The sequence below is a fragment of the Zeus faber genome (genome assembly GCF_960531495.2).
Source record: "Zeus faber genome assembly, chromosome: 10".
Taxonomy (NCBI): domain Eukaryota; kingdom Metazoa; phylum Chordata; class Actinopteri; order Zeiformes; family Zeidae; genus Zeus; species Zeus faber.
In genome coordinates, this window is record NC_137199.1 from 25799239 (window position 1) to 25815725 (window position 16487).

Here is a 16487-nt window from a genome sequence, read left to right on the forward strand (position 1 = left end):
CCTACACCATCTCGGAGGGGGACCGGGCCTTCTTTGAGATAGACCAGGTGAACGGGGAGGTGCGCTCCACCCGCATGTTCGGGGAGAACGCCAAGTCCACGTACGAGATCACCGTGGTGGCCCGCGACCACGGGAAGCCCCCGCTGTCCGCCTCGGCCTACATCGTGGTCTACCTGTCGCCGGACCTGAACACGCAGGAGTCCATCGGGCCCGTCAACCTGTCCCTGATCTTCATCATCGCTCTGGGCTCCATCGCCGCCATCCTCTTCGTCACCATGATCTTTGTGGCGGTCAAGTGCAAAAGGGACAACAAAGAGATCCGAACGTACAACTGCAGGTAACCGCAGCGTCCCGGGCGTCATTTTGGCTTTAAAGTCACTTTGGGTTTGGCCGCTTTGTGGCACTTGAAGTTTCAGACGGTGTGAGAAGGCCTGTGTGTGCCTTTGCGCTGCTGCCTACATGTGTTTGTCGCTTAAAGTGTGTGTGTGTGTGTGTGTGTGTGTGTGTTGGGGGCAGGGGAAGAGAGAGATAGAGAAAGAGACAGACACAAATAGAACACAGAGAAAGAGACAGAGAGAGAGACCATTTCTCCACTGAATATGAGGTTAACTTTGCCCGTTTGTGTTTATATTTGTCAAGTGTACTGTTTACACATTTCCCTTACTCTACTAATGTTCTACACTTTTTGCTTTCCAAAGCAAACATATGTTCCCCATATCAATCGAGCCCTTCGAATTTAATTCGAATTAAAGAATAAAAATACAGGCAGAGAGAGAGAGAGAAAAAGAGAATGTGTGTGAGAGAGAGAGCGAGAGAGAGAGAGAGAGCGAGAGAGAGAAAGAGCAAGAGAGAGAGAGAAAGAGCAAGAGAGAGAGAGAGAGCAAGAGAGAGAGAGAGAGAGAGAGAGACTTTTTGGCTGGCTTGGAGTGCAACGCTTTTGTCCTCTTGCATGCAGAGGCCCGAATCTGAGAAGGCGATAAGGACTGCGGGTTTTGACAGCTGAAACAGAGATACCTCTTGAAAATTGACATCAATTCAATTCATATTACTTCTGCAGAGCCCGCGCTCTCAATGCATGTGCAAGTTTGATTAATTGATTTAATCTCTGGATTGCAACCAATTGGATTCTAAATATCACGTTCCAACATGTCATGTTCAATTTGTGGGTGTGTCACCAGGCAATTAGAGGCTTACTGGTTCATTATCGGTCCTACATTTATTATTTAACGTCAACCATGCTCTACTTGATCTTCAATCTATTCTTATTATGGATGGGTAGTTTAAGTGCCCTCTCTAGCATCATTCATGGAATTGGTGTTTATGCTACAACCGCCTAATGACAATAGCAGTAGTGGTAATAATAATAATAATAATAATAATAATAATAATAATAATAATAATAATAATAATAATAATAATAATAACTATAATTCACCCCTCTTAAACTTTTACATCCTAGAAGATCCTGGATTGGATAAAGGATAATAATTGACAAGGTGATAAGAACTGGACTAAGTTACCTTGTACTATCTGGCTTTTTGCATATTGGAAATATTTGTTTTGTTCATCAGTATGAACATCAGCACTGGCCTTTGATTTCCCTGTGCTACATTACTGCTATAAATTTACATATAGATTGGATTTGTGAATTTAACCTGAAGCCATAATCATATTTTTCTTTAAACATAATTCATTTCTGACATGGAGTTAAATCAAGGCATTTAAAAAAAGGTAACTCACCCAAAGCAAATAAAATAAAATAAATGTCTAAATTTTAGCATTATCGATCACAAATCAAATGTCATGTATTTCCATTCTGGTGTCACAGCTGAATGAAGATGAGCAGCCTTTCTGGGGGGTTGTGCCCTCAACGCAGTTGGAAAGTTGAGGTTCAAGACCCCATTCCTTCTGTAGTCAGAGGTTCACTGGGAAACAAGAAATTAGGTCATAAAAGGAAAGCTTAACAGAAATGAAACAATCTAAAACTCCACAAACATATGGTCAATTTACATAAGGCAAAAAAAAAAAAAAAAAAAAACAGATATGAAAAATACAATATTCAAATGGACCCGCAGTGGTTTTCCCTTCTAAGTGCGTGCCAGTCTCGCTGCTGGGCGCTTTAATCGGCATTGACGTGCTCTGCTTCAGAGTAGCCACCTGATATCTGAGGGGTGCTTATCTGCAATTTGTTGCCTGTCCTTCTGTCAGTACGTCTGACTTGCAAGATTCCTCCCTTCCTTGATTTGAGTTTCCAGCAGAGTAGAGAGAGAGAGAGAGAGAGAGAGAGAGAGAAAAAGAAGGAGAAGTGCAATCTTATTTAGACCGTTGAGCCACGCTCCCACCCCCGAATCAAAAGGTGGAAGGCCCAACTGTTTTTCAAATGTAATGAAAAACAAAAAGACGAAATGTATTGCTGCTCTCTGCCCACTGGGATGGCAGAACACAGCAGATAAGCAGCGAAGTGCAGAGTAATAGAGGTCTGCAGGTGCCAATATGCAAAGTATTGAAAAGACCCATTCCCTGCAGGTCAGTGTTATGCATAAATCGTGTTTCTTTTTATGAGAATGAACTGATGGTAAAAAGAGTTATTATTTCAAGACCCCAAAATAAGCCACATATGTCTCAATCTGTGGAAAGCACCTGGTGGAGATGAGATTCATGTCTTAGGTGCCACACACCATCAACAGTTCAGCTTCTCTGCATAAAAATGCACAAATGGATACTTCTATCAGTCCAGCCAAATATGGTGGTGTTTCTCATTTGCTGTGATTATAGTCAAAATTCTCAGATCGAATTAGCGGTAGAGGGCCACAGACTAGCAAAATAAATTTGAATCTACAGTTCTCCTGCACACCATATTGCCAGTGGGCTTGCTTGGTAATGAAAGAGAAAATGGAATTAGTGTGGATCGTGTGCTTGGAATATGATTGCGTACACTGGTTGTGCTGCTCGGTGTCATTCTGTCGCTTTGCGCCTGTGCTTTTTGCATGTTTGCATTGTGTGTGCTTGTCTGTGACATGTTCATTGTTCAGCATGCAAATGTAAACAAAAATAAAGGACGACAGGTCCTTTGCAAGCCGGTCGTCGGCAGTCATTTGAGTGTGGCATTCCAGTCGTGGGCATCGCCGGTGGGCTTGCATCTGGCAAGCCTAGTCAAACAGCGCCCCAGCTGGAATGGAGGGGCGAGCTGTTTGACTGTGCGAACGGGGGGAGAGGCAGACAGGACACTGCTTTATTGAGTCTGTTCAGTTTCTTTTACTTGCGCAGGGTGGCGGAGTACTCATACGGCAACCAGAAGAAGTCCAGCAAGAAGAAGAAGCTGAGCAAGAACGACATCCGCCTGGTGCCGCGTGACGTCGAGGAGACAGACAAGATGAACGTGGTGAGTTGCTCATCTCTCACCTCCTCGCTCAACTACTTCGACTACCACCAGCAGAGCCTGCCGCTGGGCTGCAGGCGCTCCGAGAGCACCTTCCTCAACGTGGAGAACCAGAATTCACGCAATGCGGCCCCCAACCATGGCTATCAGCACCCCTTCACCGGGCAGGGCCACCAGCAGCCTGACCTGATCATCAACGGCATGCCGCTGCCAGAGGTGAGCCGCCCTCCACTCTGCTCTGTCCTAAAGCCTTGCCTGGGATGTCTGGGGGTAGTAGCGGGGGGAGATAAGCTGAGGCCAGGGGGATTCACCAAACTGGGCAATCAAATCTAGATGACACTGTCAGCTCCAGAGGAGTTAAATACCTTGTCAACACTTTTGTCTAGCTGATCCACAGCATCCTTCACAAGGTGTCACTGCTGATGCCGTGTCCTGAGCTGCCAGGTGGTTAAATGCCTGTCTTGCCAAAACTGCCAACACGGTATTTAACTCCTCTGTAGTTCATACTGTATACCCAAACCTCATCATAATGAATTGCCAAGACTTACTGAACAGGTTACATTTTTTGCCATGGTGGATTTAATGTTAAATTGTGGTTGTTGATGTTTTTTTTTTAACAAATTCTAAAGTCACGCTATTTATAATTGCATCATATCAAACATATAGCAGCAGTGTGAAGGCACACACACCTTGTTCACAGGAAGCAGCTCTATTTGAATTGGCAGGTGTGTGTCCTTAAATAGGTCTGCTTGAGTAAAATCCTGCAAGGCTTTCAATGCACTGCAACACTCAGACTGACCTGTGACTGAGGGAGCTTTGCAGAGGAGATTTTGGAGGCCTGACAAAATGGATTATTTGCCTTCTCTTACCCAATTTTAGAGTCTGTGTGTGTGTTTGTGTGTGTGTGCATGTGCGTGTGTGTGTGTGTGTGTGTGTGTGTGTGTGTGTGTGTGTGTGTGTGTGTGTGTGTGTGTGTGTGTGTGTGTGACTGACTGACACAGGGGTACTTAGCTATTTCAGAAGAACAGGCGTTTGAAGAGTTGCCAAAAGCAATGACCCAGCTAGTGAGCTCTTCCACGTGTCATTTCAGGTGTTAGCAGAAATAATAGTCATTGCCTAAATACTACCCCTTCGGCTCCAACGCACGGTCAAGGTGGCTCGGTACAGCGTGCCATTGAGTTAACCCGAATATAATTTTGTATATTGATACACCATGGATGGCTGCCAGAGTGCAGAGAAGGTCTGGCCTGAGAAGTTATTCAAGCCTACAGAGTGAACACAAACCAGCTGATCTGGAGTTTATAGATTTTCTCCATGATCCAGTCTATTGGATTCCTTAAACCAGGGGTGCCCAACCACCGCGCCGCAGACCGGTGTCAGGCTGCAGAACATATGGTACCCGGCTGCGAGGATGATAAAAGAAAATTGTCCATATACAATATGGACATGGATGGGGGATTTCTCTAGTTGGTGGGTGTCCGTGTTTGCACTTCACACCCTTTTGGTTGAAACACGGTTTCACTCGTTACCTGTTCCTTCGCCGGTAATGGCTGTTGCCCGCACTCTGGTTCAGGTGGATGACATACTGTTTGCATCGGGTCGAGAGGCAGCAGGAAGTCATGCTGCGTTCCATGGGAACTTGGAAAACTGTTATTCGAGTTGGTTGTCCCTGTGTTAACATGACATGAGAAAGTAGTTCAAAACGACGTTTTACATGTTTTTAGATAGAATTCTGTACAAAGGGACGGAGGAAACTCAGGCGCGAGCGATCGGCTTAGAAACTCCGACTTAAATGGCCGTTCCTTCACGCTTTTTTTTTTTTATTTTCTAGTTCCGACTTCCTAGTTCCGAAAGCAGCATTTGCTGTTCCACACACACACATACACACACACACACACCCATACGCCCTAGCCTGCAGCCATATGGCAGCAGCTAGGATGAAGACCCTTACTTTTATATATTTCTTCACTATAAAATTAAAATAAAATTGTTCCAAGTGCTTAGGGCGCTAAACCGGGGCTAGGCAGTTTCTAAATGCCAACCTGTGAATAAGGGGAGTATAGTCTCACCCCCCTGTGGACAAAACCGGTTGGAATCCCTGCCGTTAACAACCTCCCTCCTTGTTCCGAATATCCTGTCCTGGCACGGAATGTTTTTATTTGTGTGTGTTGCGTGTACTGGAAGGGATATGCCTGTGCATGTACTGTATCAAGCGCCAGTGTTCACTCCCATAGACAGCAGCAAATAAACACCAGCTTCATGCTCACAGATCTAGAATTGACTATCCCAATCTCTATATGACATTTAGTGAGTGGTGTGCCGGGAGGGGAGGGGGTGGGGGGGTCTTAAATCAAAACCAGATGCACAAGATGGCTATTGACCCACTGATTAGATGATCCAGCGAGATCTGGGCTGCGATGGATCCAAAGAGATCAATGGGACCTACTTACAGGCCTGCTGATTTACTGGACCTGTCTGTGCTTTGTGTGTAGTTTTGGATTTGGTGGGTAATGTACTCTGTCGTTTGGAGTCTATAAATCAAAGCGGGTGAAGGATAGCCTACAGCAGGTACTTGCCATGGTCAGTGGTTGTCTTCCCTGTCAGCTGCCGTACTCGGGTAATTACCCCGCTTAAGATGGTCCAGCGAAACGAACACTGTGTAATCGTCCAAAGGCCCAATGGTAGCATGTCCCCGATAATGGCACCTGTATCGTATTAGAATAGTATCAATATTGTTGAGGATTGCAAAGGAAAATCTATAACAGAAGAAGGCCAATGGCGTCGGTTCGGTGGCGCCCGTATGCGAGGCGTCGGGGGCGCCTCGACGGGGCCGTGGTAGGGCCTGATGGGATGGGATGAGGAGGGAAGGAGCGAGGACGGCAGAGTAATGGCTGAGAAGGCCAGGTGTCCCAGACCTACGGCTTCTTCTCATTTTCTCACTGGAGGCAGCTGATTGGCCTGATAAAGGCCGGGGGCTGATTTACATGCAAGTGCCATCGCATGCCGCGATGCACATGACGTTGACAAACATCCCTTTGACCCGGCCCGTGCATATCTTGCCCAGGCTGAAAAAGAGAGGGTGCAGAATGGGGGAGAGAGAGAGAGAGAGAGAGAGAGAGAGAGAGAGAGGGAGAGAGAGAGAGCGAGAGAGAGATTTAGCGAGGCGGAGTAAAAAGAGGGAGAGAAGAAAGGAAGGAAAAGCATTTATATTGTGCAATGGCTTCAGCTACAATGTGTTTTGCTCTCCCCCCCCCCCCCCACCTATTGTGACACTTGTAAAATACAGTTGCTTCATCTCCAAACACTGCCTTTGAAATTCCAAATATCAAAACACCTTGCTTCTTTTACAATGCTATTCATAGGATATCAAATAAATAATGCTAATAAAAAAATTATTTAAAAAAAGAACAGCAATTTTGCAAAATGGCCGATAACATTTTGTTCCAACGACGAGCAGGCCTGGGCTTGAACCCTCTTGATTCCTCAAGTCATCAGCTCATTTCCCAACGCTTTGGCCAAGACACACGGCTGACTGCACTGTTGTGATTGGCAGGGCCGCTTTTGTCTTTAGCCTAGGGGCGAGCACATAATTACCCATGATTCATCTGTTGTCTGTGAAACGGCTTTTGTTTTGTCACTGAGGCGCAACGCCTAAGCAGTTTTTAATATTTTACTGAACAAGTGTATACTCAAAATACCCAGATGTTTGGATATCATTTCAGTTTCGGCCGTAGACGTCGGCAGAAAAGAGTGGTTTGCACGGTTTGTCAAGGGTAGTGTTTCATTTCACAGGCGGTGCAACTGTTACTGTGGTTAATAACCTAGCAGTCACATATTATTGCTTTTGGCAAGCGGAGCTTCAGACTGTGTCAAGATCCAAGTGTGCTGTGCGTGTTTCATCAGATGTTTCGTGAAATACAGCAGTGCTGTTTTTCTTTAAAGTAGTTGCTGTTAGTAGCAGTGCTCAATATCAATAGCAGAAGGCCAAACCGGTAAAGAGTATTGAAACCTTGTTTAAAAGCCGTAGTATGCGACAGTGGGTTGAAACTCCACACTGAAAATCAAAAACAAAATCCATCCTCAAAATCCACTATATCTTCTTCTTCTTCTTCTTCTTCTTCTTCTTCTTCTTCTTCTTCTTTCCCCTCCTTGGGCTTCTCCCGTTAGGGGTCGCCACAGCGGATCATCCGCCTCCAACACCTTCTGTTCTGCGCGTCTTCCTCCCTTACACCGACCGCCTGTGTGTCCTCCCTCACCACATCCATGAACCTTCTCTTTGGCTTCCTCTTTTCCTCTCGCCTGGCAGCTCCATCCTCAGCCTCCTTCTCCCAGTGTAACTCTCACTACTCCTGCACACCTGTCCAAACCATTTCAATCCGCCATGCAAGGATATCAACTTGCTGCTGGACAAGCTGCGTTTCAATGACATAAATGATGACGCGCAACACATTTGTACAACGTGTTTGGACATGGGGAGTTGGTCCACTCAACCCGTAGGCGGACTGGTAGCCTTTCAATCAATTAATTCATCCACCCATCCACTGAGTTTCACTTTATTTCCACGTTACTTTCCACGTCCTGAGGCCGTAGCAGGCACACAGGGACGGCCTTGCAAAGTATTTTGCTACCCACAGATACATACTTATATGCATGTATACTTACGTACATGTCGGCATATCAAAGAGGAAGCGGCGGAGAGCGCCGCAGAGAGGGGGGAAGAGACCAGAGAAAGAAGAGAAAGAGCCGAGACGGAGGGAGACTGTGTTAGTGGAGCAGACTGGGCCGACTTAGCGGTGACAAGAGTCCCCGAAGGCCGTTTACCTGAACCACCGCGGTGTGTGCCGCCGCCACTCCCACTGGGCCAAGCCCCCGAAGAACCCGCCCATTGTTCTGAGGAGCTTCGGCTGCTCCGTGTTTAGCCTGGCCCGCCTGTGCTCGCACGACAACAAGCTCTCGCAGAAGAATAGAGCCGTCTAGCGTGCCTTAATTAGAGTGAATCACTCGGTTGGGGAGGTGATTATACAGTAAAGGAATGGCCCGTGGCTAGAAAGTGTTTTTTGAATCCATAATGTGTACAAAGCCTCTCCCCACACCTATGATTCCAGATAATGAATACAGCTGAAAAATAATCGACTTTAAATTATTGATTTGTCTTGCATTGGTCTTACGCGCAGGTTATGCTGCTGATTTATTTTGTCATTTTTATTGTATTATTGCGTGAAAGGCAGGGTTTCTTTTGGCCTGTGAAATAAAAGGGCCATATTCCTTGCACGTCATCGTCACATACGGCGCTCCACAAGTTGAGGTTGGCGCTGAAAAACTCCACAAAGGCTTTCCGTTCTGTGTTCCCAAAGACGGCGACACACCTCAACCCCACAAACCACATTGGCGATAAATTGAATCTGCGTACGTGACAAGCTGGTAGTAGCTGGGAGCCCGGGTGGGGAGACGTGGGTATTGATATTTAAGATACACCAGGCAGCAGTTCCAGCGAGCGTGCACATCCCCTGCAATCACTTCACATCAGGAAAATATGCATGGGGTGCATTCAAACGTGTCATATTGAGCATGCAAAGTAGATGTCATGCTGTCAGAGCATACGACACATCTGCCGAAAGTGACAACCCCCCCCCCCCCCCCACACACACACACACACACACATACACACACATACACACACATGCAAACACACACACACACACACACATACACACACATGCAAACACACACACACACACACACACACACACACATTCGCAACACACCAATACGCTCCCACATGGCCTGTCTCTTGCAGAAGTGGACATTATTTCTTGTTCATAAAACAATGAGAAATAAATTGGATGCTAATTTAATTTCCAGTCATTTAATTCCAAATACAATTTTCAAATAATTTTATCCCAACGAGCCAATGACGGTGCAAGCCTATTCCTATATATTTATAAATATTCCTCGCCAACAGCTGTTCTCCTCTAGTGCTTGCTACACATGTATGTTTTCCGCAATTTAAATATGGCAATCATGATATTCAAGCAATTTCCTTGTCTTCATAGTATTGCATTTAATCTCTCTGAATCCACAATGGAAAATCAAAGGTCGTGGCACACTGCCATCTTGACTGAGGGTTTCTGGATCTGGATCCAGGAGCTCAGAGGAGAGATTAACTCTCATGTCAAAGTGGGCAGGGGTGCAACTAATCAAGTTGGAAATAATGGATGCTTCACCGCTGAAAGTGGCTTTATATATATATATATATATGTATATATATATATATATATATATATATATATACTGTTTATACACAGGTACTCGTCACTTAACGACCTACCTGTTTAAATACTATTCAGACTTACGACCAGCTCTCTGACCAGTCTGTATTGTACACTGCGTACGATACCAGCGTCAAGCATCTCATCACACATCACCCCTTATATACTATATACACTATATGTGCTATATACACTATATGTACTATATACACTATATAAACTATATAGACTATATGTACTATATACACTTTATATACTATATACACTATATACACAGTATACTCTATATATACTATATACACACTAAATACACTGTATAAACTATATACACTCTATATACTATATACACTATATACACTATATACACACTATATACGCTATATACACAGTATACACTGTATATACTATATACACTATATATACTATATACACGCTATATACATTGTATACACTATATATACTATTTATACTATATACACTATATACACTGTATTCATCTCATTTCTCAGTGTTTGAGTTTCAGTCTCAGTCTCATTCCCTCAATCTGTCAGTATTCACTACACTAGCGTTCCACGCCCCCTTATTATGCAATAACACTATATACACTATATATACTATATAAACTATATATACTATATATACTATATATACTATAGAGACGCCCCCTTACCGTGAAATAACATGGGTCCTCACTTATCAACCAATTAATTTAATGGAACTCGGTCGTTAAGTGAGGAGTACCTGTATATATATATATATATATATATATATATATATATATATATACATATACTGTATATACAGTATATAAATACATATACATATAGATATACATACATATATACATATGTATATATACTTTTATATACAGTATATATGTGTGTGTGTGTGTGTGTGTGTGTGTGTGTGTGTGTGTGTGTGTGTGTGTGTGTGTGTGTGTGTATATATATATATATATATATATAAAGTGAAGCATCCATTATTTCCAACTTGTTTAGTTCATTAGGTGGTGAAATAATGATCTGGTCCACATGGGATCTTCTGCAGACTGGAAGCTGACAGACGTCCACTTTCAATTCCAAAGCGTCTCTCTCTTATTGATTTCTAATGTTTTGGGCTGGTGCGTTGAACGCTTTAATTCCTCTCTTCTGAGGAATTGCAGGGGGGTGGTCTCCCAGCTTCAGAGGCTGGCTGGCCGATTCAGCGACGGATGAAGCAGGTTTAATTATTAAGGAAGGCTATGATTGCAACCCGCGGACGCCGAGACGTTCGCAGCCCTTTCATGTGCCGACGCTCGTAAAAAAGGTAAAAAAAAACAAAAACAAAAAGCTTTGTGTTGTGTCGGGTGATCCGGTGCTGGCGTGCTCAGCCGCTCTCCTGACTCAGGACACTTGTTCTTGTGTCATGGCGTAATGGTGGGATTTCACCGCTGCTGTTCTTTGAGGTGTCCCTTCAATGAGGTTCAAGAAACAGCATTTGGCTTGGCTTTGCCTTGGGTTCGGGTTAACCTCCAACTCTTTTTGGGGGAAGCTGGAGCACAAGCCCCCGCGTAGCCAATCAGGACCACGCCAGGCTCCTGGGATTTGTTCCTGGTTTTGGGTGCTCATCTCCAGTTGGCATCATAGCCTGACTAGACTCCACAGCGTCCCTGTAAGTGACCTTGTTATGGGCCGCTGTCCCAACCGAGACAGTCCACCGCCTCGCATCCATTTTTCCGACTCCTGTCCAGGGGAATTCGGTACAAAGAAAATGGACGGACGGACGGTTGGATGTGTGTGTGTTTTGCCTTTTTCCTCAACCGTGTGTCGTGAACACTTTGCACGTTTTTTTTTTAGGCCAGAATTTGTTTTTTCTTTGCTCCCGCAGAATAAAGCCAGGCATAACAGACACATATCCACATAAACACACACATACACACATCAAAGACAGAGTGTGTGTGTGTGTCTGTAATATTACATATGTAATGTAATACAGTTACAATCACATGACGCGGGCCCTTTTTCTAGTTATCCAATTTGTTAGTTTCAGAAAAGACAGATTTTTTGAAGCATCCATCATGTGGATAGAGTTACTGTCTTTTTATATCCAAACAACACACAACACAAGTTGATTTTTTTGCACAGCGCCACATTTCTTCTATTCCATATTTGTATACATCCATGGGCAATGTCCGTGAGGCATTTCTAATGGGCCAATGCAATTAGGGCGTAATTACACTGGCCTTGAGGAAGGACGGCTCAAGCTCCAGCTATAAATACATACCAGTGATGCAGTATATACGGCATATAAACAGAGTGAGGCCAGCAGGTTAAGGGGAACGCAGGAAGTAGACAAAGTGATTTCTGTCAGCAGAGAGGGGGGACATCGTCGGACGCACCTTGACGTGCGCCGGGCCGCCGGGCCGCCGGGCCGCTCGGACGCTGTCAACCCTCTTGAGCGCGCCGCCCCGCAGCTCGGCCCTCAGTCCTCAAATTAAAACGCGCGGACCCAAACGTGGCGGGAGTACGGGACCCCGGGGCGAGCTCACTGGTGGAAATGTTCAGGGAGGGACGCACTCGCTGCAGTGTCAGCCCGCGGATAGTTAGCGAGCCGGGGAGGCATTAAAGATTCAGAGCTGCTGGTCAGAGGGTTGCGGAAACGCCGATCAGCTCCAAAGACACATTAGTAACGACGGCGGCGAATAAATCTTCGTCTCACCCCCAAATCTTCGGGAAGACTTTTAAGTGGAGTGTGTGTGTGTGTGTGTGTGTGTGTGTGTGTGTGTGTGTGTATGTAAATTGCCTGTGTAAATTACTTTGGTTTTGCCTTGGCTCACACTTCAACGTCACGTGCAATTTATCCTGCTTCACCGCCGCCTCCCTCTCCTGCCGCCGGTGCAAAACTAAAGACGCCGTTTATTGGAAGGGAAATCATAATAGAGGAAAACGGGCGCAGCGGAAGGCCCGACATCAAGGGAAAACCAACACTGAAAAAAAAAAAAAAATTTTTTTCATTAAAAGGAACTCGTCCCTTTTAACCTCATCGCTCATTAACACAGATTTTGGTGCCAGGGTTTGAAAACACCTGGGGTTGAATTAATGGAACAGGAAAGGTCAGGAGACATCATGCATACCTTCTGGTCTGGACTGGTTATAGCCGAGAAAAACAAGACCCTGTTTGCTGCATTGTGTCCAGTATGTTTAAATCTAAATTTATAGGATTAATATCAGCTTCGCCCGTCTCTATTTCTTTGGAATATTAGACATTTGTATAAAATATGAAGCCTCTGTACAAGTGCTGGCGTGCGTTGTGGGATTTGATCATGTCGACGCCCCCTCAGTTTGTTTGTCCTCTTAATCCAAGTTTCTCCTTTGGGAAAATTACATTTTCACCCCCAACAAAAAAACTGAATGAATTGTTTAAGGAGAAAACAAAACAAAAACAAACAACAAAAAAAAAAAAAAAAAAAGTCATTTGAGTGCACGTGGCCAAAAAATAAAAATAAAATAAATTTGAATAATACAAAAAAAGAATTATCTGACAACTGCGCTGCCGCAGCGGCATCCTCCATTATTTGGTAAGACGTTCTGCCACAGCGAGGAGAGGATTCCCACGGCCCTCCCACTCGTCCCGTGGTGGTCTTTGGATCGGGGGAGGAGGGAGATGGGGGAGGGAGGGAGGAAGGGTGTTGCGGTGAAACATAATACTCATTGTGAGCTGCGGGGCGGCTGAAAAGACTGTTTTTCTTTTTTTTTTTCTCTCTCTCTCTCTCTGTCTCTCTCTATCTCTGACACTAGGGAGAAGTGACCTTTCCAAGTGTCCAGCTTTTTGCCTAAAACAAAGAGAGAGAGAGCAGGAGGATGTCGGTTCGAGTAAATGCCAACCCCCCGCATGCATAATTGTAGAGTGGAGAAGGAGACGAGGAGAAAAAAAAAAAAAAAATGCACAGGTTTAATTGTAGACGGACGGCGACAATTGACCTGGTTCTTTGTTGCGTTATCATTATAATACACCGTTAAATTGTTGGATTATATTTAGACCTTTATCGTAGTTTTGTAATTTGAAGATTAAATTACATCTAATTCAATAGGATAGAGAGAGAGAGAGAGAGAGAGAGAGAGAGAGAGAGCGGAAAGGAACAGAAATGGCCCGTCACATGTCAACTTATTTTTATATCATATCAAGGGATTCACACTTGAGGGAGGGAAATCAGAAGAAATAGGATAAGATAACGCTTTCTGAGCCTCGTCCTACGTCCACATCTATCAACGGAGTTTCCACAGATCAGCACCGTACCGGCTGGTGAACCCAACGGCGGCAGACGTCGGATATAGTATAGAAATAACAATAATCATAAATGAATAACGATAAATTCTCTCCGTTATTTGAGCTGATTGAATTGACTTGCCTTCTCGGACCTAAAAGCGGCTGCGCGCACGGGGGCGTTGGATGAACGCCGGGGAATTCGGCGCCGCCGTCGGGTTCTGGTTGTTGCCGGAGGAGCGGAACAGAACGGGACAGCAGGACGGGCGTAGTTGTGCGTTGATCATCCCCGGAACCAGGGGCAGGAGGCATAATGAGCTGCAGCGCCTTCCACCCCGGCCCGGCTAATGGGCTATGACCGCCTCGCGGCCCCCCCCCGGGGGCCCGGCCCCCTCTGCGGCCCCTTCGTTCCCTCCCTGCCCCCGGGGGTCGCCGGCGTCCCCGGCCCTCTGGCCTCCGTGTCTCCTCCTCCCTTGCTCCTTTCTCTTCCCTGCTCCGCTCCCTTATCAGTCCGTCCCTTCCTCCACCTCTGACATTTCCTTTTCTTCGCCTCTCCCCTCTCCTCCGACACCATTGTCCCGGTGTCTAAGAAGACGGTGGAACCCCGGGGGGGCGGGGGTCGGTCTTATTCTTATTCATGGTGTCTGTAAAGCTGCGAGGCAGTTGTTCCAACCAGACATAAAAAAACCCCCCAAAAAAACAGAGCAGCTCATCCGTAGAATGCAAAGTCCCCGTTAAAAAGCCAAACAAGTTCAGGGTGAGAATTTGCTGATGGTAGGTATTAGGTGCTGGGGATTTGTTGTTAGAAATCGGCTCATTTTTCCCTCAAAGCCTGTTTTGCATTTTGATTATCTGTTTTTTTCCCCCCTCTCTGTGTGAAAGCAATTCAGGTGGGTCTGCTTCACTCAAATTTGTTTTCCCGGGATTAAGGCTTTTGAGGAAAATGGCCCTGGCATATTATTTACACCCGTACCTAGTTTCCCCCGAGAGGTCGGAAACCCATTTCTTTTTTTTTTTTCTCTTTCCCCGGCACTGGCGGGGTCAAGTTGGAAAGAGTGGAATATGTACCTGAGAACAGATTAAATACCTCCTCCACGCCGAGTGGGGACGAAAACACTTCCAAATGATAACAGCGATGATTGCCTTGTTGGGGGAATTCGCAAGTCCTCGCGCCTTCGCTGGCGGGACGCCATGGTTTTGCCTTTCCCCTCATGTACGCCGCCATGGAAGAATCGGCCAAGTTAATGAATGAATGGGAAGACATTCAGCCTTTGTTTTTGGGTGACGGTGGCGGGGTGGGGGTGTGGGGGTTGTGGCTTTACCCAGTTGCCTACTGTATCTAGTTCTCAATTATCTGCGTGCAGTTCCCGGACCGGCCTGAGGGGGCCGCGGCGAGTCGTTCCTAGGGGACGCGCGGCAACAGGGTCACGGTGGAGCTCTGATCCCACCAGTGCTGAGGGATGGCTATAGTGAAGACGGCTGACGGAGATTTTTAATAGCACAGGAGCGCGCGCACGCACACAAAAAAAAACCCCACCTTTTTTTGTTGATGTCCGATTGCTTTATCGCCCACTTTAGTTCCACACTCGTCCTTCACTCTCTTCGCCGTTCTCTTTTTCTGTTTTCTATTTTCACGCCGAACCGAGCGGGGTTCGGTTTGCCGCCGGCACGGAGGAACGTTGGGTTTCGGCTGCTCCAGTCGGACTTTGCCCTCTGCCACACCTGTGTCTGCCGCCCCCGCCCCCGCCCCCCTTTGGACAACAGGGACGTTTTCTAATTATAGCCTCCTCTTCCTCCTCCTCCTCCACGCGCCTTGTTCTGGCAGCCTGCTTCCCAAACCCGCTGCCAGCTTGCATGAGCAACTGCGGAAAGCTGACTTTTTGGTTTAATTTGGAGGACTAGCTCTAATCCAAACTAAGTCCCTTAAAGCTGAAGCCCCCTCCCCTCTTCTCCCCCCACGGTGGGATTAGGGGAGCGTCTTTAAAAGGATAAGGACCTGCTTATCAGCGCTCCCCTCTGCACTTCTCAGGGACATCAAATGTGTTGGGGAGGACGCCCGCCCGACGTGGCGGCGGGTTCCTTGTTTTGTTTGAGTCGCCGCGATTAGGCGTCACAGTTGCGTGACAACTGTGATCGGTGATGACAGCGCCCCTCCACCCGGCCCACTGCCCCGCCCCGCCCCGCCCCGCCCCACCCCAGCCCATCCCGCCCCGCCGTCATAGGATCGGCGCATTATGCCTCCACCCCTGCCCTGGCAAGCCTTGAGCGAAAAGTGAGATTTGACATGAACACAAGTTTTAAAAGAAAAAAAAAAGGATAAAAAATAATAAATATATATACACACACATGCACACACACATTAATATATATATATATATATATATATATATATATATATATATATATATATTAATATATTAATTTAGAAGGCATTGTATTTATTTATTGCCCTCACATCCGCAAAGAATTATTTCAATATGAAGTAAAACGGAACAAATAAATAACCCATTTGCAAGGTGGTTCTGGTTCATAGTTTTGTGTCTATACAAACTAAACACCGCGCGCGTTTTTGTGAACAAGCCCATTTTCTCATTTGC

The 16487-nt window shown here is 45.8% G+C and overlaps 1 protein-coding gene across 3 annotated transcripts in view; it reads left to right on the forward strand.

Annotated features, from left to right (window-relative positions):
• The window catches only part of pcdh19 (protocadherin 19), a gene marked incomplete at its 5' end in the record, with an annotated part of 58949 nt that overhangs the window by 1795 nt on the left and 40667 nt on the right, over nt 1-16487 (forward strand). The window contains 2 exons of one of the 3 annotated variants that reach the window (XM_080008403.1): nt 1-337; nt 3250-3595. The exon at nt 1-337 is cut by the window's left edge and continues 1795 nt beyond it. In XM_080008403.1, the coding sequence (XP_079864529.1) occupies nt 1-337; nt 3250-3595 (683 nt within the window). The remainder of the gene's footprint in view (nt 338-3249; nt 3596-16487) is intronic. The other 2 variants (XM_080008404.1, XM_080008405.1) reach the window with 2 other exon arrangements.